General features: G+C 42.5%; 1 protein-coding gene across 1 annotated transcript in view; it reads right to left on the bottom strand.

Annotated features, from left to right (window-relative positions):
• The window catches only part of gpm6ab (glycoprotein M6Ab), a 61,731-nt gene extending 42,185 nt beyond the window's left edge, over positions 1 to 19,546 (bottom strand). The window contains exon 1 of the mRNA XM_036516722.1: positions 19,435 to 19,546. Within this exon, the coding sequence (XP_036372615.1) occupies positions 19,435 to 19,438 (4 nt within the window). The 5' untranslated portion in view covers positions 19,439 to 19,546. The remainder of the gene's footprint in view (positions 1 to 19,434) is intronic.
• Positions 19,547 to 22,475: the final 2,929 nt, after the last annotated feature.

Here is a 22,475-nt window from a genome sequence, read left to right as displayed (position 1 = left end):
TATAGATATTGGCATTGATAAATAATTTCGAGCTGTTTACCAATGCAGTCATTACAAACAGTGACACTTACATGGAAAAAAAAAATCTTTGTTTTATTTCATATAATGTCAACCCACATCTATTTTCTTCAGCTGTGAAGCTGCCTCTCGGAAAGGATATGAGTCATGCTTTGACGTGCTCCTTTGCACTGTATTAATGCACATAATTGCAGACGCTGGCTCGCTCCTTGCTCGTGAAAAATACAAACATGGCATTAGCATAACAACCCGAAAGGCCCCGTTCTGATTGGCTGCCGCGCGTTAAAGGTGGCATTCACCTTCTGCGGGTGAGTCATACTGGCAGGTGGGTGGCAGGCGTGGAAAGGCGCAGTCTCGCATATGCCGAGGCATTTTGTCTGCAGGGCCTTTCACAAAGGCCACGCGGAGCAGAGAGGTAGCCTGCAGCTAACGGTGTGAAACGGCGTCGAGGGGAAGGAGGCGTGTTGTCATTTCAGGGGTGATTACTCAGAAAAAGACACATTTCTGCGCTCATATGCAAGGACATTTACTCATCTGCAAGAGTAAAGCTATTAATGCATTTGGTGAGGTTTCATTTACTATGATTGCTTCGGTGAATTATTTAATATATTCCTGTGTTACTTAGGGGGTTAGGCTGAGTGAAGATTTTTATTAGAATCAATTTGGCCCGTACAGAATCTAGATTGCTGAGTGTAATATTTGTTCAGAGATCATATCCTTTGTCAGGCAAACCTAGGCACTAACATGTTGCATATCATATGTAGCAGGTTGATATGAGTTATAAGGAGATTAGACAGCATGCCTTGTTTCCATGAAACTGTTTTCCAAACCCCAGCCAATGCTCAAAATCTACCAGATGGTGTTATTGGTAGTTTTTTTGTTGTTGTTGTTTTTGGGTTTTTTTGATGGCCTGATAGTTTGAGCAGAATTACTGTGTGCTGCAGTAAAAGTCAACTGATTAGATTTTATGCACTGCTCATTATGTGGCCTTGCACCAGAACAATTCCTAATGTCATATCATTTATTATAAAACCTGAGCTTTTTCCATGTGCATGTGTGTATAAGAGAGGGAAAGTGTAAATATGTATATGTGTGTCTGTGTGTGTGAGAGAGAGAGAGGGTGTGAGTGTGTGTATGCGAAAGAATGTGCGTGTCAGAGAGAGACAGAGTATGTGTGTTAGAGAAAGAGAAAGATAGATGCAGACTAAGACGTACAGATAGTGGAAAAAGACAACCACACACACAGTTCTCGCTACACGCTGAAAGCTCTGCTGCGTTCAGATAGCTCACCCATATCTTGATTTTGCTGTCTGGTAATATCATTGCTGGGATCCAGCGGCTTATGCATGAATGGTCTCAGACAGCACTCCCGCTGACATCACCGTACTCCACACCTCTCAGTCTCCACAGCTCCCCTCCTCTGCCTTTTTATAGACTCCTCGGCCCTCTGGCAACATCATCACAGCGTCCCTGCCTTATTCCCCATGTCTGACTGACACCCACACAATCCCCTGGATTCAACCTAAAGTGCCAAGTCATCTCAACCGAACGTGCTCTTGTGCCAAATAACAAAACTAAATCCCAGATGAATCTGGCACCGCAATAGTAACGTTATATATTACTAATATTAATCGAAACCACCAAGTCAGCGGTGAAAAGGTCACAATTGCTGTAACACAGCAGTGAGGAAAATGTAGATCTGCCGGGGCTTGTATCTGACAGAACAGCACTTTCTCGTGAGATAAGTTTATTTGACTGAATCCAGGCCGATTTCACACCGATATTCTGGATATCTTTGTAGATGAACAAGTACAGCATGAGAGGGCTGCTCTCATTTTTTTGGGTCAGTCTAACACTATAGTGTTCATAATTAGCTTTTCCACATTAAAAGGCTTACAAGTGCATTAATGTTGCAGACTGAGGTTTAAAGGGCAAACAGAGTGGTTTCTGTGATGATTCACAGATAAACTGTAAATGGTCTTTTAATGTGTATGGCTAAGAGGATCTGAATTTTCTTCTTTCCAGAATAAGCTTGCATGTGAAACCACACCCCCACGGAAAGTATTCCGTTGGATGTTATACACACACACCCACACACACACACACACACACACACACACCCACACACACACATACACATACACACACACACAGTGGCTATTAAAAACTGTCCGATCAGACTGTGCCCTCACTACAAATCCTAACAAGCAATGCAATAACGCTCCTTATTGGGACACCTCTTGTTCAGGGATACACACCTGGTCTGCCAGGTGTTTTACAAAATGCAATAGGCCATCAAAAAACAAGAGACACTCCTGAGATTCAGATTCAGTGTCTAATAGGGCATTGTTTAAACATGATCTATTACGTAGTTTTCCAACTGCCACTGTGTCAAAACACAATATGGCGGTTTCACAGTACCACACGTCTTGTCCCCCCCCCCCAGTCCCTCCAACACTGAAGCCCCACGAGGGCTCCTCTACAGAGACCCTCTGCCCTGAACCCAGCGGAAACACTTCCCAACGCCAGCGCGTCTGAGCGCACGGCACCCTCCTCCCTCCTCTCCATCAACTCTGCATGAATTCTGTACACCACGGGAGACACAGCGAGCGGCAAAACGCGCTGTCTCCTCAATTTGATGTTTTTATTTTTTCCCCCCCCTTGTCTTTGTTGGTAACTGGAGGGGCTGAGTGGAAAACTAATGTCTGAGTGAATTTCCCTCTCCTCCGTCTGCTGCTGTGACCTGTGTGAGAGTCAGGAAGGAGTACTCGTATATCAAAGCCGAGACCGAAACCACAGCCTGACGGCTCCAGGCCGAGACCTAGACCACAGTCAGCCCCAGACGTCAGTGCTGTGGCTACACCTACGCTGCCTGACAGAGTACTGGTGTAGAGCTGTTTCTGCAAGATTTTAAAACTGTAAATGTATTATATGAATGCAATGGAAAAAAAAAAATCTTTAATTGTGATTGATATGATTGTTCAATGCAATGATGTCGGGATTACAGTATAACGCTTGTCTTCAGTCGTTGGCAGAAGTAGTACAATAATTCCTTTGCACAGAATTTGATTTCCTAAGTGGACTTAAAAGCTGCACTACTGTTCAGGGAACTGAACAGACACATTATCTGTGCTGACTACAGGAGATTTTCAGTGCTGCATGACACAGATCCAGACTTCGGTTACGTCTTTCACTAACACAGAATGGGCTAGCACTAACAGACCATGTTAACAAGATAATATCCAGTCCGTATCCGTCAGGAGTCCTGGGTGGTGACCAACCCCTCTGGGGCTGAGGGAATCTCCCATGGAACCACAGACGGCCAATCACAGCACGCCAAAGAGGGAAGCAGAACTGACAGAATCGGGCCTGCACATGCATAATATAGTGAGCAGCTCTGGAACAGACCACCTCGCTCACCTCCGCTCTGATTGGCTAACAAATACCAACCAATGGGAAAATACCTCATTTCATTTTTATAGCTACCAATAATCTTTCAAAAAATGCACATGTTCAAAATTCTAACCAGCAAATACAGTTCATTACTTAAAGTCAGTAAAAAAAAAGTCAATACTTTAAATCAGCATTTCCTTCTCACAGCAAAGTTTCTTTCAGATGCTAGATTATGCTCTATCCAAACCACAGTTGGATTTCTCCTCCTCTCCTACTGAATCCTGAATGGTTTCCTCATTTCTGCAGGTTCTAGCTTGCGATTCTATAGTTTCAGTGGGATCTGGCTTTCCCCTCGTTTAAATTAATAGGATGTTGCTGAACCCCCACAGAACTGGAAACCAATATTGTGGACTATATATCTGTGTATTTGCAGGCACAATAATGGGTGACTTTCTGATTCTTTGTCTTGGTAGACTTTCATTTAACAGATGCTCTTACCCAGTGATTTACATTTCATTTACAGTTGAGAGTTACATTACATTACAGTTTTTATATAGTATCCATTTATACAGCTGGATATTTACTGGGCAAATTGTGGGTTAAGTACCTTGCCCAAGGGTACAACAGCAGTGCCCCAGCGCAGAATCGAACCAGCAACCTTTCTGTTTACAAGCCTTCTAGTTTCCTCTTGTGTTTTCTCTGTGCAACAGAGATATTTCTCATAAAAATGAAACATTTATTAAAAATAGATGCTAAGATGCTGTTTAACGCTAAAATTTGCTCCCTCTACTTGCTCTCCACAGTGCTGTAGTATCAAGGCTGTCAGCTGCTTTCATGGACAGTAATCAGTAAAGGTGGGAATTGTACATCTACAGACAGGGTGAAACTAGTAAACAGACAAAAATTCAATACTGGATGAAATTAGGTTTTTCTTGTCTTGCGAAATATGATTGATCTGTGAACTTTGTAACGAGTGCACTGCTACTTGAAAAATGAACCAAAACTGCTTTTCTGAAAAAAGGCGGAAAATCTGTTCTTCAGAAGCTTGCTTTATTTTACTGCACCATATATTGTGACCTACTTAAGAGTAACTGTACATACCCTCTGGATGGTAGCCAAGGGGGCTGTGAACCTAAAGGTATCTCTGAGGGGATGAGTCTACCGACATTGTTTTCTCCTGATGAGCTCTTATGCACTGCTCTGTCAACAACTTATTGTGCATTAAATCTTTGGGGGTAAGAATAACCTTAGCTTAGCTTTCAGCAAAACCATCTTTAATATAAAGAGCATTAACAATAAGAACATGATTATGAAACAAAACAATGAGAGATTGGAAAACATTTTTTTGATTGGCTCTGTGTTTTCTTTGTAATAGTGGCAACAGCTGTGGCCAACAAATATCCTTCTCCTGTTCTACCTCCTCAGCAGAGCAGCATAGATTGATATGAATCACAGGACCATTTAATTGGATTTAGAAGAACACTGGCAATTTGACAAGAAGTGTAATAGTACTGATAGCAGGCTTTATCTAGCTCTCACACTGATTGGCCAGAGATGACAGCCCTCCTCTTTCACCACGAGGAGAGACTAGATCACAGTTACTAAAAACATTGATGTCACGCAATTGCAAACGTTGTCTCTGTGTACTATACTTCAAATGAGTTACATGCTTCAAGTTAAAAGATATAACATCAGGTAAGATTAAATATAATGAAACAGTATTTTATAACTTTCAGACATTCAGACAGTCAGTGGATTTTATCCAATCTCCCTGTTCATGGACATACATTTCTATATGCCTGTGATTACCTTTGATACAAATAGTATCAAAGAGGAAAGTTACAGGAAGTAAAAGAGGAAAGTCATAAACAGGTATTCTTTTGAGCTAGTGTTCACCTACGTATATGTTTCCTTACTCTTGATGAGACGGTCACAGATGGGACTATGAAAGACTGTGAGAGATGTCTGGGCTATATGAACATGGGTACCAACAGGCAACAGAGGCCTGGGTCTTACAGTAGAAAAACTGTAAGAACTTACCCATGATCCACCTTGCAGGGGGCATTTGGAGGTAGAACATATGTTGTGGAGATGAGGATTTCACGTGTAATGGGAACTCTGTCACTGTATGTTCCTGTCTGTGGCTTTCTCTGTGAGCCCCAGATGCTGAGACTGGTACTTAGATTTTAAGTAAAGTTGGGTTTAAACTTTGATCATGATTCAATAAACCTGGGCAATGGCAGCAACCTGGCCTGGCTATGAGGCAAACCTTTGATCATCCCTCTAATTAAAGTACCCTCTACTGATGGCATCTTTTCCTGCTTTGTAGAGGGCTTTTGGTTCCCCTCAGAAAGGAAACCAGCCACCGCGACAGCTTTCAAAGATTTTCACTCAGCATATGGGTCTGCACTGGTATGAAATGAAGACTCTCTGTACATGTCATCTATCTCTGTGGGAGATGAGAAACCAGTGAACGGTCTGGCGATAATAGAACCAAGTCACCAAATGACACTGGTTTGAATTAAAGGTTGCCTTGGGGGCAAAAAAGTCCCCTTTTTATTGTTAACAGTGGTCATATTTTTCATGTTAGGCGTGAACATATTTGAGGGTTACTTCTGCATTATTTGGATAACTACCACAGGAGCGCTATAATATACCCTCGCCTATTCAAACCACCAGAGTGATGGACACCTCTGTTCAGTCAACTCCTAATTTGCTTCATCAAGCATGACTGAGGTGGGGAAACCATGGTAAAATATCTGGAGAATGATTAAATGTGTTACCCACAACTGAGCACATCACAGACTGACAAAAATCCCAGACTGAATCCCCTACCTTCACACTGAATTGCCTCTACCTGTCCTGAAGGTTGAGGGTTTTGGCTCGTGGTGCCAGTCCCAAGTGGGCCACACCCTTCCTGTGGCACTGAGGCTCCCAATGCATGCTGGTCCTTCATTGAGTATGTACAGGAGAGTACCACTAGTGGCCATGCAAAGGTATGAAGTGCTCACAAAGGGGGCCAGATCTACCCTGGGATTGCAGCTTACGTCGGTCTAATAGTCAGTTATCTATATAAATGGAACATCCATTGATTGTTAACTTTACTCACCACTAAGGCATTAAACATTCAGAAGCATTAAATTAGTCCATCATGACGGTACATTAATAGGAAGGGAATAATTGATAGTGTGTTATAGAGACACTGAGGCAGAAGCTATTGTAGTGAATCGATGGATGCACATGGCAAGGTGGTTTTCCTCAAACAAAAACACCAAGGAACACGGTTTCAACCCACTTCTTGATGTAACTATTAGCACCTTGTTTCCCAACTGATGATTTATTGTTAAAATCAGCAGTGTGCTAAAGAATTTAGTGGTCTTTATTAGGCTTTTAACCACAATGCCTGATTCAATCTGAGTGGGTTTCAGTCATGTAGCAGTTCAATACTGACAAACCACTCATGCTCAATAAAGATCTCCTTTATGTTGTAAATGGGCAAGAAATTATGAATGAAATAAGGTCCTACGGAATAAGACAGATACTAATCTGTATTAACGTCACAGTAATGCGCATGTCCTTTGTCGACTTTCCCTAAGAAGCGGAGCATATATTTAAAGGGAACACCAAGGCCTTTATGTTCCTTCCTGTGAAACTTGCACGGCGATTAATGTTCGCATAACACTGGGGGCCAGAGCCTGCATCACTCAGACTCGGTCAGACAATGCTTTCTTACATCTCCCTGCACCACTGCCAATCTCCCAGACAGGGAGCTGGTCTCTGATACCGCGTTTCTGTTCAAGGTTTCTCCTGTCAGCACGGAGCCCCGAAAGCTTCATTGTAAGTGTGCTGTTTAGCATTGAGCATGCAATTAGTTATTTTAGGGTTACTTAGCAACCAGGATCGCCGTAACTATAGAGACCCGTCGAACCTCAGCTGCTGCAAATTGACAGCAGGCGTACGCTGAGAGGGTGCTCTGGAAGCGCAGGAAGGCCTCACATTGCTGTTTTTCTCACCACCTTTCGATGTTCACCTTACCTAACACCTGGTGGATAAACATATTAGCGTGAGCTGTTTTTTTTTTTTTGACAGTCAGAGTTGAAATCACTCATTTTGAAAACACCAGAAGCAAGAGGTTTGTGAGAAACAGAGGCAAGAGTGGTATTACACAGGCGGCATCCATCAGTCAGAGATGTTCATGTGATATTTACCTGTTTTCCACCAAATTTGCCCCACATTTTCTCACCCAGTTCCAAAAACCCCCTGATCTTCACATGACTTCCACCCCTCACCTTAATTTCACATTTCAGACCATAAATTCGCTTCACAACAGGTTGATGCTATTCCAACTATTCCATTAGACACATTTCTGACAGAAGAAAATTACATCTAAAATGGCTGAGGGAAGCACTCTGCTCCTAAACTTACAGCCGTCCTGTAGGAAGACCCAGTGTGGTATGTACATTTCACAGTTCATTTGTCCTTAAGTAACCACAGAGAGCTAATACTTTTTCATGGTGTGACTGTGTAAACAGACCCCAGGTCCTTAGAAGTTTACAAGGGTCGTCATGCCTACAGATCTCCCAAATGCAAAGAGACAGTGGGACATTACAAGGTTGAGAATTACAAGGGTGTTTTTTGCCAAGATGTGTACACATTTCATAGACTGTATCTCTCCTGCTCTCTGTCTAACCTCACCTAAATCAGACACATCTTTAAATGCTCTTTCCCTCTCTACTTGTTTGACTAATTAATTGTAGAGAAACTGTAATTAAGAACAATTAAACAATCTGCCAGTCTCTTGGCTCGGGCAAAGGTTCATCATGATTTCCAGGAATGCCCCTTCATTCTCCTGGCTTCATTAGTTACTACAAGACCCAGAAGGGCAAAAAACTAAAAAAAAAAAAGTGAGAGAGGGAAAACAACACAGTCCATAATGATTCTCGCTAGCTTTCTCAGCAGTTATACACAAGGCTGTCTTTTGAATGATGTTCATGGGACACCACCAATCAAATATCAGCCATATTTCTTTTCCAAGTGGTCAGGGTGCATGGTTGCCAGGTCTTGTCACCGTTGCCGTTGGAACGCAGAGAGCTTGCGGAAGCATTTCTGTTTCCTCCAGATACCGTCTTTTCCAGATGACAAGCGCCAGGAACAGGCCGAACCCCTGGCTGACACATTTTCGGAGAGTTTTTTTGCTAAGAAAAAGGCGAGCCTGTGAGGAATTCAGCGAAGGCTTTTATGGGGCATCAGTGTGTGATGTGGAAACGGGCTTCTCCTCAGATCACAGAAAACGCGTTTCCCTCAGACGCACCCTGGCCCTCGGCTTACACTGCGAAACGGAGAGATAGTTACGGTCCGAATGTGTGGAGTATTAAATTAGGATAGATCTAATGAAAATGCCTTGATGCTGCGAAATCAGATTCTGGCGAATAGTTAAGTGGGGGTAATCCATTTGGAGCCTGCATATATGACATAATGCAATCACCCGGCAGAGCGAATTAAGTTCGTGTGTCATCGGCCACCACTGACAGAAACAATCGCGGTCGTAACCGCCGTGATATGATTTCGAAAACGAGCTAATGGCATTATGGCGGATGCATTAATGCATCGGCCTGCTCACTTAAAACGCCCGTTTCTTTTCCAAGCCACCCTCCTCCAGACTTCCAGAAGCGTCCGTGCGCGCATCGGAGACACCAGAAAACAGGCAGCGCAGAGACAGCGGGGGCAACGGCTCTCTTCTCTGCTCCGCTCCGCTCCCATGTTATTTTTCCAGCCAGTCAGCAAGCATCACAGCAGCCTAGGAATCCCTTGATGTTTTAAATAGCACTCTGCAAACGGGATTAAAAATTCATTCATTTTTTTTCTCAAACGCCACCCCGAACCGCCCCCCCGCCATCCTCATTTTTTTTTTTTCTTTTTTTTCACCGGCAGGCACCAGGAAAGTCACAATGCTTCGTGTGTGTGTTCATTGTCAGACACACAAAGAAGCACAGAGGCGCGCATCTGTGCACCATGCAGGCATGATTCTGTTTATGTACGTGCAGCGCTGCTCGTATGAATTATTGGTGCAGAATCGGTTGACAAAGCAAGGCTCCGATGGCATCTGCCATGACCAATGCATACGTAATGCCCGGCAATATGATAATGTAATAACTGCGTATATATTTATAGCTCAGGGAATATTCATCGTTTTCTCTCATTTAGCACACGGGGGATGAAAACGTCAATCCCGACTGCCGAGAACCAGCTTCAGCAGCCATTAAATCATAATTGCTTGTTTCGAGTTTTATTATCACCATTCACCCTTTCTCAGTGGGCCTTACAACGTGTGCAGCAGCGCCCCAAACATGCATGCTTTTTCCGTTCGCTCATTCGGGGCCAGCTCGGGCAGGAAGCCGTTGAGCAGTTCACAGCAAAAAGGTCAGATCCGCCTGCACCGAGTAGGCAGGGTACAGCGCTTTCGACAACGCGTCTCTCGGGCCACCGAAATCACACCTACTTGCAGCCTTGAACAGCCACTGAAGTCTGCAGAGCGGTGCACTTTGTGCCATACAGATGTAAATGATATGTGGGATGCTGGACGCCACGCTAACAGTCCCCGCTGTTAAAAACAGACCTCAGTAGAGAGACAGGAGAGCAGGGGGAGAGGACAGAAATGTGAGGAGGTAATGACTAAATAAGTGAAATCATGCGCTAGCAGCTAAGATGTGCACTAGGTAGGAAGCAAGCGGTAGGAGAGGCACAGATTAGGCAGTTACTTTGACTGGCTTATTTATAGCAATCCTCCCACCCACTTTCCGTGTCTTTTAGATGTCTGATATTCTAGTCTGATGTCATAGCAAAGCACGGCTCGGTGGAGAGCTCTTCTATGCTCACAGACGCATCATCTCCGTGTTGAATTTCCGCAAGAAAAAATCTGTACCCGTGTACAAAGCTGCATTAGATAAAAACATCTTCAGTGAAACTTCAGCGAGTGTGGGTACACTGGCTTGCATGCGTGCATGTGCCATGTGTGTGTTTATGCACATGAATATGTACTAATATGTCTGTGAGAGTATGTTTGTGTGTGTGTGTCTGAAACAGAAAGAGAGAGAGGTTATGAAAGACAGAAAGAGTGTATCTGTGTGTATGTGTGTGTGTGTGTGTTAGTTGGGGGGGGCAAAGGGGGAATCCTCCTGCTACCCAATGACAGCCTATGACACCCTGTGACACCCTATGACAACTTACATTACCCTGTGATGCTCTGTGAGGCCCTGTGACATCCCGTATGACCTCTGTGATGCCCTATGGCGAGATGTTCCAGCCTGAGCCTTCAGTGACAGCCCACCCGCCCAGCACTGCAGCCCTGTGCTGTCATCCCCAGGCTATGATGGAAATTTAAGCAGATGATGGATATGGAGGTTACTGGGTTATCATCATATTAGGCACATATTCATAATAGCGCCACGCCTAAGCGCATATGCCCATAACAGATGGTTTAGCTAAATAGAAAGTGACTCACATACTGTACAGATATACCAATAAATGCACAGAGATGTAAAAAGTACATATTGCTGCTTCTTCCGCCGTTTTGAACAGAAGGAGTTAAGGAATTAGCTCAAAGCAAGCTTATCACTGGCTCCTGGTTCAGTATTAGCTAGTAACCATGGCAACTAACTCTGGAGAGCTGTGCCATGGAAAAAAAAATACTAACTGAAAAACAGACTACACCTGACGTGATCCTACCGCTGTCTTCCTTTTCATTTTTTGAAAATTGTTTACATACACAATTTTTGGGGGCATTTTTACAAGCTGATTATTCATCACATGCATTCCAGCCAGATATTCCAACATCATTTCCGCGATTGCTACGGAACAGATTCTTTCCTCCGCGGATGTAAAAACGCTGCACCCGTTATCCTGAGATGAAATGCCTTTCACAAAGAGGGCTTCACAGGGACAGATTCAGCATCTGTGAGGGTTCAAGGTGATGCAGTGACAGGCAGCACAAGCACATATAAATCTCTGCATTAAAGCCGAAGGGGAAAACGATAAACAATCTGTAAGGGACAGGTTCGGGGATAGCGTAGCAACCAGAGCATGCCGTAATGTCTCCTTTGATGAAGTCACAGGATCAGACTGAATAGCCATGCTGTTCGTTTCCCTCCCTGTCCTTATACAAAACGCACTGCCGGAGTGACACTGCTATTACTGGATACTACTGGGTAACGCTGTGTGTTATTATGCTGTTATTACCAAGCTCTGAGGCCTGTCTCCACAGGCATTTAGGTTAATACACCCCCATCGATCATCAAATCGGCAGTCTAACCTAACTGTGCTTTGATCGCTGACTTGTGCAACATACAGTATTTAACTGAAGTTCCAAATGACGATTCAGGAGTATTTTTCAATCCTTACATAATTAACCACACTGAGAAAAAGACTCCCATCTACGACCATAAAAAATCTCATCTGATACTTCCTTTCCATGTCTGCTGTTTATGGCTTCCTTCCACACCACCTCCACTCCTCCTTTCTTTCCCCTGTTTACGATAGCCACACAGGGGGGTCAACAACCTCGCCCTGCAGCCCGGTGTAATCCCTTCACTGGACTCCTAGCCAAATAAAAGTACTGCTGTAACCACCTCAAACACAACCTTCATGCTTTGATTGTATGGAAATTTGTTTCGGTAGATATGAATCAGCTTTCTGTCTTTTTTTGTTTATTCTAAGCTTAGTAATTGTTGAAATTAATTGAAAATGTTACAGAAATGAAAAATAAATGCTTGCTTAAATCAATTTCTGTGATGTATGGACAAAGCCCTTTTGTTATTTTACTGAATATTTGCCAAATATAAGTAAATCATACAAAACAAAAACACTTATAGTTGGTTCTGTTTCTTCAAGCACGAATGTACTAGTTCAAATAAGTTTCATAAGTCCAGAGGAATTAATTTACCATAACTGTAAATTATATGTAAAATATTATTGATGACAATATTGTTATCGTACATACATACAAACTGATGGAGTGATTTGGTTTTTGATTTCTGTGTGTGTAGGGGTTGTTTTGCATAAAATGCAATACTTCACACTAAAGCACCGTCCGCTCAGAAATAACCACAGAAGGCCTCATTGTACTCCAAACAATATGAATCAATCTTGCATATGCCCGTGTCCCATGAATGCTGTCCTTCTTCTTAGGACTAAATATGAGGATATTTGGCAGTCACTCGGACCGGACAGATGACCGTTAGAAAAGGCCAGATCATTCCCGGTTTACACAGAGGGGCCTCTCTGCCGGTCCTGCCCCAGACCAGACCGGCCACGCTGCCTAGCGGTGGGGCATTCCTCTGGATCCAGTCAAATGGTTAATTGGCCTCATGCATTATTTAAGGGGCCCGAACAAAAGAACACTGGCAGGCATAGACACGACTGTCAAAAACTGGGCATGTTTGTGCTGTATTGGAGAAAACAGAATTCATTCTTCCCCACGGCAGATGTACTGTGAAGGCACTGGATGCAAAAAAACAGACACAAGAAATAAACGTTGTATTTCCTGTGTGATGTTTCTCTTTGGTCATTTGACTAATTGCTGTTCCTCTAATAGGTCCGAACATCATCACAAATTCTTCTCTTTGTGGCTGAGTGAAGTATACCAAGGTTGATACTAAAAATACTACACAACAGCATAGTGGTGAATTAAAGGTATAACAAAGGGGTTCATTTATAGGTCTACTGCCAAATAAGGGTCTAACTTGCTTATCGGGATTGTGAAATCATTGTGTTCTGTGGTTACGAAGCCACTACAGTGTATTGTTTCAAATCCCAACTGAGTTTCCCAGCTCTCAGCATTTTGTTGCTCCTAAATGTCAAGGATTTATTTTCTGACCCTCCACCCACCACGAAGACCATTTTTACAACTCTTTTCATTTGAACTGGAAAAAAGAAACAGAGTAGAAAACAACGAATCTAAGCTGTTTATTAAAGATACAAAGGCAAGGGCCAGTGGCTACATGACTCCGCTAAATTCCTGTGAGGACTCAGCCAAGAAAGAGGCAACATCACACTATCTCTTTGGCATGGCGAATTTCTATGGTGCAGAGGTTCGATGGCACATTAGTACAATGCAAAGATGTGACAGCACTGCCTCAGCTGGGACTTGAGCCCGCAAACCCTGATACAAGCCAAGTTTCCTCACCACTACACCACACTGCAGCCCCTGTGGTGGTGATGTACCACACCGTAGCCACCAGAGGACTGACAGATTCATACCCTGCCGCTCCAAAACCCCCAGATAACTAGCTGAGATCACACTTATTACATGCATGATAAACTTTTGTGCCAGGCATAAGACATTTAATATACCCTTGAATTAAATCATCCTCATCCATCAAAGCCTGCTGTACCTTTCTCTATCCTATCCCAGACTCAGAATCAAAGCCTGAAACCTAGACTATGCATTTTAGATTTTCGTTCCTTGGAAGTTTTTTTTTTTTTTTAGAAACACACACCTCAAGGATTATTCATTACAAAATCTCCTGACAAAATACAAAAAAAACCACCTTCCCCAGCCCGTAGAGCGTAAGATGTAATTCCAGCTGTTTCAACAGATCCCTCGAATTTCAGATCAGGACTCCACTCCTGCAGCCCACTTTAGCTGGTTAAATACCTGATTTCCGCTGCGGTTCGAGCCCAGCACCCTAAACGACCAGAGACATGCGGAGGGATATTACTCAAGGCAGGGGAGGAGATTTATGGGAACCAACGGCAATTACTTTGCCATGACAGCTGGCGGGACACAGCGGAGCTCTGCTGAACAGAGGCATTACGAGTGTAAGTCATGTTAGGTCTAAAAAATAAAACGGCGGAAATGCAATTTCACGGAGGTTGCGCCACTCACGCGTGCAGGCCCTGTCCGTGTTGCACACAAAATATGTTTTAATAATGATTTGTTGTACAGTACCAGTCAAAAGTTTGGACATAGTAAAGACATCAAAACAAATACATCAATCACAAATACATTTCAAATGGAATTGTGCAGTGACCAAAAAAACATATTAAACAAATGCAAATCAAAACTATCTTAAATATTAGATTATATTATATATTCTTCAAAGTAGCCAGAAATATTTTTTAAAAATAAAAATGTTTGGGTAGAAATGCATACATAGGCACCAACTTCATTATTTATATTTGTCTAAGAAACAAATTTCAAGCATTTAAGCGTAAGTCTTTAGAACAAAATGTCTTCAACTGCATGTTCCCATTACCTTAATCAGGTGTGTTCAAACTTTTGACTGGTACTGTATGTGTTTTAAGCTATTTAAATTTGGACATAATAGCTGATGGACTAATTGGTTAGGGAAAAATGTTTTCTTTCAATGAAAGTGCTTTAGATCATTAACGTGTTCATGGAACAATCAATACTGTCACCAGTAAGAGCACCTACAAGCAATTACACAATTACGAAAATTCCTCTCTCACAAGCGGCAAGCTTGCTCTGTGTCTATACAGAGATGGTGCTAGAGAAGAGGGATGTGAGGTTTTCACAACCCACTGACAGAGCAGCTCTGAACCTATGAACAGATGGATTTCTTTCCAGCCTGATAGATCAGAATCTGTGAAGCGCACCACGTGCTTATTAGATTAAACACTCAGACACAGTGCAGGAAGGAAGAGCGAGGGAGGGGGGCAACTGGGCACTCTGACAAGAAAACGAAAGTGTGTTTTTTTTACACAGCATGCCCATTGTTGCCGAGGAAATCCAACACCTCTGAGCCCAGAGCGAGACTGGGGAAAGAAAAATAGCCGCCCTGCCAAATGGCTTGCTCAGATTTGGCCTTGTGTCGCAGTATACTGTCTGTTATTGAAATATGAAGTTTGTTGTGCCGTACTGCAGAAGCCGGCCAGCTGTCTTTACGCCATTCACACTCTCAGGGCTGGGAACGAGGGCTAAATGAGTTCAGTCAAAACTATAATGAGTTGGATCAGGTGGTTGAGCTAAGGGTCTGGCTGGAAAGAAAGTCTGCAGAAATTGCAGAGTAGCCCTGAAATTACATAGTCGCCCTGCAGACACGGTGGCTTTCAAAGACCAGGGTAGAGTAGCCCTGCCATTGAGAAGGGTGGAAAACGGGGACTCTCTCTCACACTCACACACACACACTCACACACACATGCACACACGCGCACACACACACACACACACACACACACACACGCGCGCACACACACACACACACACACACACACATACACACACACACAAAACTTACTCACTCCTTCCATGAGGGGAAATAAGCTTTTGAACAATGGAATCTCTTGGCCAGTGGTCTGTAGTTATGATTACTATTCCATACAATGCTGTGAATTCTGCTGTTTCACCATAAATCACGTAGCCCCTTCCCCCACAGCAGGAGCGTCTTGGCAGCCCTTCCTCCCGAACAGCATGGGATCCAGGATGAGATGCCGTATTAACATGCTGTATCAGGTGTACGGAAAAGTCCCAGATTAGCTCCTCTCTTCCAATCCGTTGCACCCCGCCGCAAAACCCAGCAAACACAACCTCCTCATAATGTCCGTGATACATTGATGCAGTACCATTGTGCTGGTTACATTAACTTCACAGATGGCCCTTCCTAGCATACCGCACGTATGGATTGTATATGATCCCTTCCTACAGCTGGACACTTGCGTAGGCAGTATAGGTTAAGGGCCTTGCTCAAGGGTACAAATGCAGGGGCCCCATCTCAGATTCCCCCATGCTTATGGCTCCCAAACTGCTGTGCCACACAGTTAAAGTGCATTGTTAGCTGAGGCATCAGAGGACCCCCACATCAGCAGTGCTCCTCAGAGAAGCTGAAGACCGCACTCATCACATTACATTGCGATTACTTAGCAGACGCTGTTATTGAGAATAATTTACATAGGTTACAATTTTGTCCATTTATACAGCCGGATATTTTTCTGAGGCAACTGCGGGCGAAGTACCTTGCCCAAGGGTACAGCAGCACTGCCCCAGTGAGGAATCGAACCGGCAACCTTTCAGTTACGAGCCCTGCTCCTTTACCAGTATGCTACACTGCCACCCGCTCAACAGGCATCCATCCACCACAAGCACCGGCCCGCTGGTTCGAGGCCAGCATGAGGGCCCTCACTCGCGTTTCCACTCATGAAGTCAAGAGAACAGGATGCCCGACGAGCCGTGCAAAGTTATACGCATTAACAAAAATCCCAGTCCTTAGCGTGAGGTGGGGGGTGAGAGCGAGAGAGAGAGAGAGAGAGAGAGAAAATGCTTACGCAAACACTGTAACACTTGTTGAGCCTATCAAAGGCCCCACACAAGGGAGGAACACAGGAGGGAGGCGCGTGCACACGGCACTCGCGCACACAATGTGTCCATTTAGTCCCCCATGTGACTGGGGCCCGCATAACATGCGGAGAACAACGCGAAAGAAACAAAGCCGCCGGAGAGGACGGTGGAATGGGGTCCTTAACAGGCTTCCTTTCACAACCCGCAATCCGTCATTTCTGACAACAGTTAGTTCCCACATGGAAGTCGATCTCCCAAACAAAAAAAAAAATGGACTGCGTACCAATTTATTTATTTATTGGGTTGGGGGGCGGGGATGTAGGGCAGAGGGAATTAAAATACCAGCTATGAACTGACTGGGTACCAATTTAAGAACATTTTATTGGGGGGGGGGGGGGCAGAGAGAATTAAAACAACAGCTCGGAACTGACTGGGTACCAATTTAAGGACATTTTCTTGATGGGAGGACAGAAGGAGGCAAAAATGGCCAGGAATTGACGTTAAGATTAAACAAAAAACTCCTAGTCTTCATGCTGGTCACCAAAAGAAGATTGCAGCTTTTTATGAAATCCATGTCTGTTCTTTCTTTGGACGTACTTTGAAAGCATGCAGTTAAAAAGACAAGGCTTCAGTAGGTCAGTCAGGTACCTGGAAACAATGTACCAGCTCATGTTTTTGAGTTGAGGCTTACGACACTTGTTTTCCCTCTATGTGTGAGCTGAGAAGAGCCTCTGTTTCCCAGCATGGCCTCTGATTGGCCTATCAAAAGTAGCTGTCTGGTGAACACTGCGAATACTCCATCCGCATTACCTGAGAGCTTTGTTTTTATCTGGCTATAAAGTGACAGGACATTTCTGCCTTCTCTCCATTGTGGGGCAAGTCAGTTCAAATCTTCTAAAGTCACTTTCACTCTCCAGCTAAGCAGATCAAAACATTTCCTGCTATTGAGGGCCATTTCCTTGACAGCCAGTCAGCTTGGCAGTCACCTCTTATCCTCAGACCAATAATAATAATGATAATCAAAAGAGGACAGAGGCCAGTGGTCAACAAGCTGAGAGTGAAGAAAATAAATGGCTATATTATTACCAAAGGCTGATATGGAACACTCTCTTGTAGCTGTTCCTGAGCATTTGACAGCACCTTGGGTATTTAACCTTGAAAATTTTCGATACATTTTTATTTATGCGTTTACGGGAAATATAAACATTGCCATAAACCATATTTGTTTTGTGTGAGGTTGGCACCACAGAGTCAATGCAAAGCCACAAATGTTTTAGGGACGAACTAACTAGTTTTCATGATTTAATGTTGGCATATTTGTGTGGACAGTCTAAAAATATTAATATGAGAAATTCTAAAATATGTAAAGTGCTGAATAAATAGCACACTCAGCTATGGCTGTCACTCCCTCCCATCCACCAGACAGCCAGCATAATCTGATTATCCCTTTTAGCCGCTTAGATTACTACTTAATGGCTGACTAATTTGAAAAAAATGTAGAATATGATAATATAGCCAAAATAACTGCAGTTCATTAAACAGCCTGACCTGGGTCCATTATTTTTATAACAGCTCTCTCACTCTCTTGTTCTCCCTCCCTCTCAATCTCTTTTTTTTCTACGTGAAACTTGAACATTCTTGAATAAGATTTCTGAAGGCTTTTAAACTAGATGTTAAGGTGTGATCTTAATGAAGGGGGTTTTGCCCATTCACTTTTTATTTATGTTGTTTATGACATTCCAGCTGTTTAGAAACAGAACTTTTAAAAGTCAAGTGTCTCTCCATCTGTGTGTGTGGGGTGGGGGCACTAAAATTCCATTTTTGAGTCCCCCTAGGAGGGTTGTGGTTTTAATGTTTTTTTTTTTGTTGTTCTTTTTATTGATTGCTTTATATTGTTCCTTTTTATGTTTTTTTTTATGTTTGTTTCTTAAACTTGGCATTTCTTATTTAGTTTTGTCTTCCTTTTAATTTATGAACAGCAATGTTTGTTGAGTTTTGCGGCTCATTGTTTTAAATGAGGGAGGCTTACAAGTAAGTCCCTTTCATTCTCTCTTTAGGCTTTATATTTTCCCTCTTAATTCTTGCACAATATCACTGTCCCAGCGTCCATACCGCTATCTCAGAGAAGGTTGTTTGACCTAATCTAACTGTTGTCCAGATGTGCGAGAGCACCTGATGGCGCGGAGCGTTTTATCCCGCATTCCGACGTTTTAGACTGATGCGGTGCATCCCGCGATCAATCGGAACCCTGCGCGCATTTCCTCTCCCGGAGAGGCAATCACGCAACCCAGAAAGCAACAAACGAACCAAGCTCCAGTGGGACGCAGAAATGTTGAGTCAGTCCAATTAATCACTGCCTTCTTTCATCTACTATTCATCTCAGATAATGTCAGTCCCGTGCGGTTAAGTAAATTTGCGCTTTTCGGTTTAACATTTCAAAAAGCACGTGTGATTCTTTCGTGGGCGACGAGTAGAAAAGTGTGCTTTTTAATATAGTCATTACGGCTTAAGCACAACACTGTTAGATAATTAACGATAACAGATGTATTAATATACTCATTTAATTTAACGTAATCCGCGTGACTAGGCGGACAGGCGCTCGTCCGCTAGTTTACAGCTCGATGATTCCGCTACCTCAGCGCAGTTCCCAACTTCAAACAAATCCTCCAGATTTCCCTAAGTGATTTTCAACACTGCACTTCAAAAGAAAGTAATGCTTACGGTTTACTCACCCATTGTGACTTCTTGTGCCCTGAATTCACCGCCTTCCAGACACGGCTCGAGCTTTATTCCACAGTTGTAACTTGTTTGGACGTTCAATCTTCGTAAGGGTCGCAAAAAAGCTTACTGCGGGACTGGGTGACGTCACTGAAGCCAGAAGCGGGCGGAGTTCTGTACAGCATAAAGTAGCTGTGAATCAATGGGGTTTTGTGCGCCCGAATCAATCAGCCACTAGATACAAAAGTGATACTGGAAGTACAGTATATTCTGTGTTGTCACAGCTGAGAAAATTAACACTCCAGTCTTCTTTGCAGTCATAAAACATTGGTGGTTAGAAACCAACAAGAAATTTGCGTGACATCTCAAATTCACACAATTTGGTTAACACTTCATGCATGATCAAGGTATTAAATAATACAGAATTGCATGTGGTTATCATATACAAAGTAGCAAGGCTGGTCAACAAAATTGTTCATGGAATCATTTACTCTCCCATTTCACTCATGTAAGCATAAGCAAGATTGCTTTTTAACATAAATATCAGAATTCCAGGTGCTAAATTCCTTCATGTTTGATTAATTTTGCTTGGCCTTCCATTGATTTCACCAGTCCTTAAATGAGAGCACAGTCCAGGATTTAATCATTTGACCAGAGGAAAATGTCCAAAGAAGAGTTGCCGTTTATAGAGCTGTAATAATTAAACATAGAGTTCACTCTAATATTGTCCTTGCAGTATCAGCATCAATGAGAGCAGGTCATTTCATTCCACTCAAACTCTGAAAGTCAGTCTTCCAAGGTTTGCATCAACATTTAATAACAACTCCATGGCAGTGTTACTGTTTGTTACCTTTTTTTTTACTTTATCCCCAAGCCGAACCAAAAAAAAATGTATAATTTATGACAAAATAGTGACTTGATGCCAGTCTTTGTGACATTAAAGCTTGTGACTCTCTTGACCCACATGAGTCTGTGATGATTCTGTACTTATATGCTGAGATCAAATCTTTCCTGTTTTCAGTTCCTGTTCTCACAAGTCCTCATTGTCCACAACATATTGTTTTCTATGTCCACAAGAGTACAAAGCAAATGTCCATTTCATCTGAATCTCTGAAAATGGACTGTTTTTTTCTTGTTCACTGCCATAAGTACTGTCACAAACTATAGTGGCTGTTCTGCATGCTCTTAGGTTCCTCAAGGTTAACAAATCATAGTGAACAGTGGTGATCCACCTAATCTGTGGGCTTTTTGGGTCAGCAACATAACCTTAAGTGACAGAAAAATACTTTTAAAATCTTCCAGAGTGGGAATGATGTAGGAACTACTACCCACATTCCAGCATATCCCCACAAAATGAATGACTACAACAAATGAAACCCACCTACAGTCCCTCGCACTTAGTCAATGCCTGGACAGGCAAACAGGGAAAACTGTTTATCTGTACTGTACTGTGCTGTTTATAACTGTTCTGTGAAAAGTGCATCTTATGTTGCAATTATCACTAAAAAGGTATATCTAATGGTAGCTTAAAACTAAGACTTGAATTTTTGAGGAATAAATTGATGTGTGTGTTTGTGTGTGTGTGTCATTCTTGGCAAACCCCAAGTCAATGATCCTTAAAAAGACTGATGCAATAGTGGTACGAGTGACTGTTCAACGAGTTTGGTATGTTCAGCTAAATACTTTCCCTGAGAGAAACTGTTTGTTCTCACAGAATCAACCTTGCTCAGTATTAGAAGGAAATCCAAATTTAGCAAGATGATATGGGTAACCTGGGACGCATAAGTAGGTGATGTCCATGACCTAGTTTGTGGCAGTCCTCGGGGTATTTCTATAATGCCTGTTTAGTAATGAAATTCTTTTCTCCAAAATTGGATGTTTTTTTCCATCAAAATATAAAACTATTATTTTGAAAACATTTTAAGGGAACCATGTGTCTGATAAATAAACCACTTTTAATAAACTTGGGATAAACAGCACTTTTCCATAAAACATCAGTGAACCCATCTTTGGTTAGACAAAAATAAGTTATTCAAGTCATTTCCAATACCCAACTGATGTACGAATTTCTTAAATTCAACTGGAAAGATAGTTGCTCACCACAGAAAGCCCAGAACTGTCATGAGAGGTAAATGTATTATTAAATGTATTATTGAAATTGAACATCTCCTAACATTCCAGAGGACTCAACCATACAGGTCCGCTGCTTTAATCAGTAACTTCAAAGGGGAATTAAACGTGCCAAGAAAATGTTTTGCTGAAGGTGTTGCAACACAGCTGCCCGCTCATATGCAAGTCATTATGGAAGTAAGTGTCTTATGATTTATGTCAGCAGAAAACATTACTGGGTAAGGGAAAAAAAATCCGAATACATGAGAGCAGTTTTGAAGCTTAAAGATGAATGACAAAAACAAACAGATTCCTCATTGAATGGGATACTTGAACAACTGGATCTGTATTTAATTTTGAAATTTGTATTTAGTTTTAAATGGCATCTTTCTAGTACACACACAAAGGCATTCTTTAAGTTTTGGAATTCCCATCCAATTCCTCTGTGTAGAACATTACTTGACTGCTCTGTGCATTTCGACGCCTTTCATTAAGACCTTTAGAGCACGTACGTTGTAAATTAAGCGAAATTCTCTAGGAGGATCCACATTTCATATTTCAGAAATTTCAGACTGCGTTATCAGGGATCACGATGACAGTTTTTAAGGGATTTCATCCGGAAATAACTTAAATGTGTTGAATTTTCGATTATATGTGTGTTAATTCATGGTATCAACGTTGCAGTGGTTGTGCTCTCATCTTTTCTTTCCATCTATGGCCACCTATCTTTGCCGAACACACCCTTATCTCCTGCACGTAAAAACAAACCGAAAATGACATTGACGGTGCTAGCAGCTCCATCTATTGGTGGACCTGCACGACTGCAACAAACATAGGCGAGGAGTATTCATTGCATGTACAAGTACATAACAGGTTATGAATGCTCACTTTTTAATAATTCTTATATATCATATTGGCAATTAGGCCATATGGTTGATTGTGGTTT

The sequence above is a fragment of the Megalops cyprinoides genome, chromosome 22, assembly GCF_013368585.1.
Source record: "Megalops cyprinoides isolate fMegCyp1 chromosome 22, fMegCyp1.pri, whole genome shotgun sequence".
Taxonomy (NCBI): Eukaryota; Metazoa; Chordata; class Actinopteri; order Elopiformes; family Megalopidae; genus Megalops; species Megalops cyprinoides.
The sequence above is the reverse complement of the archived record's forward strand: the minus strand, read 5'-3'. Positions and strand labels throughout refer to the sequence as shown.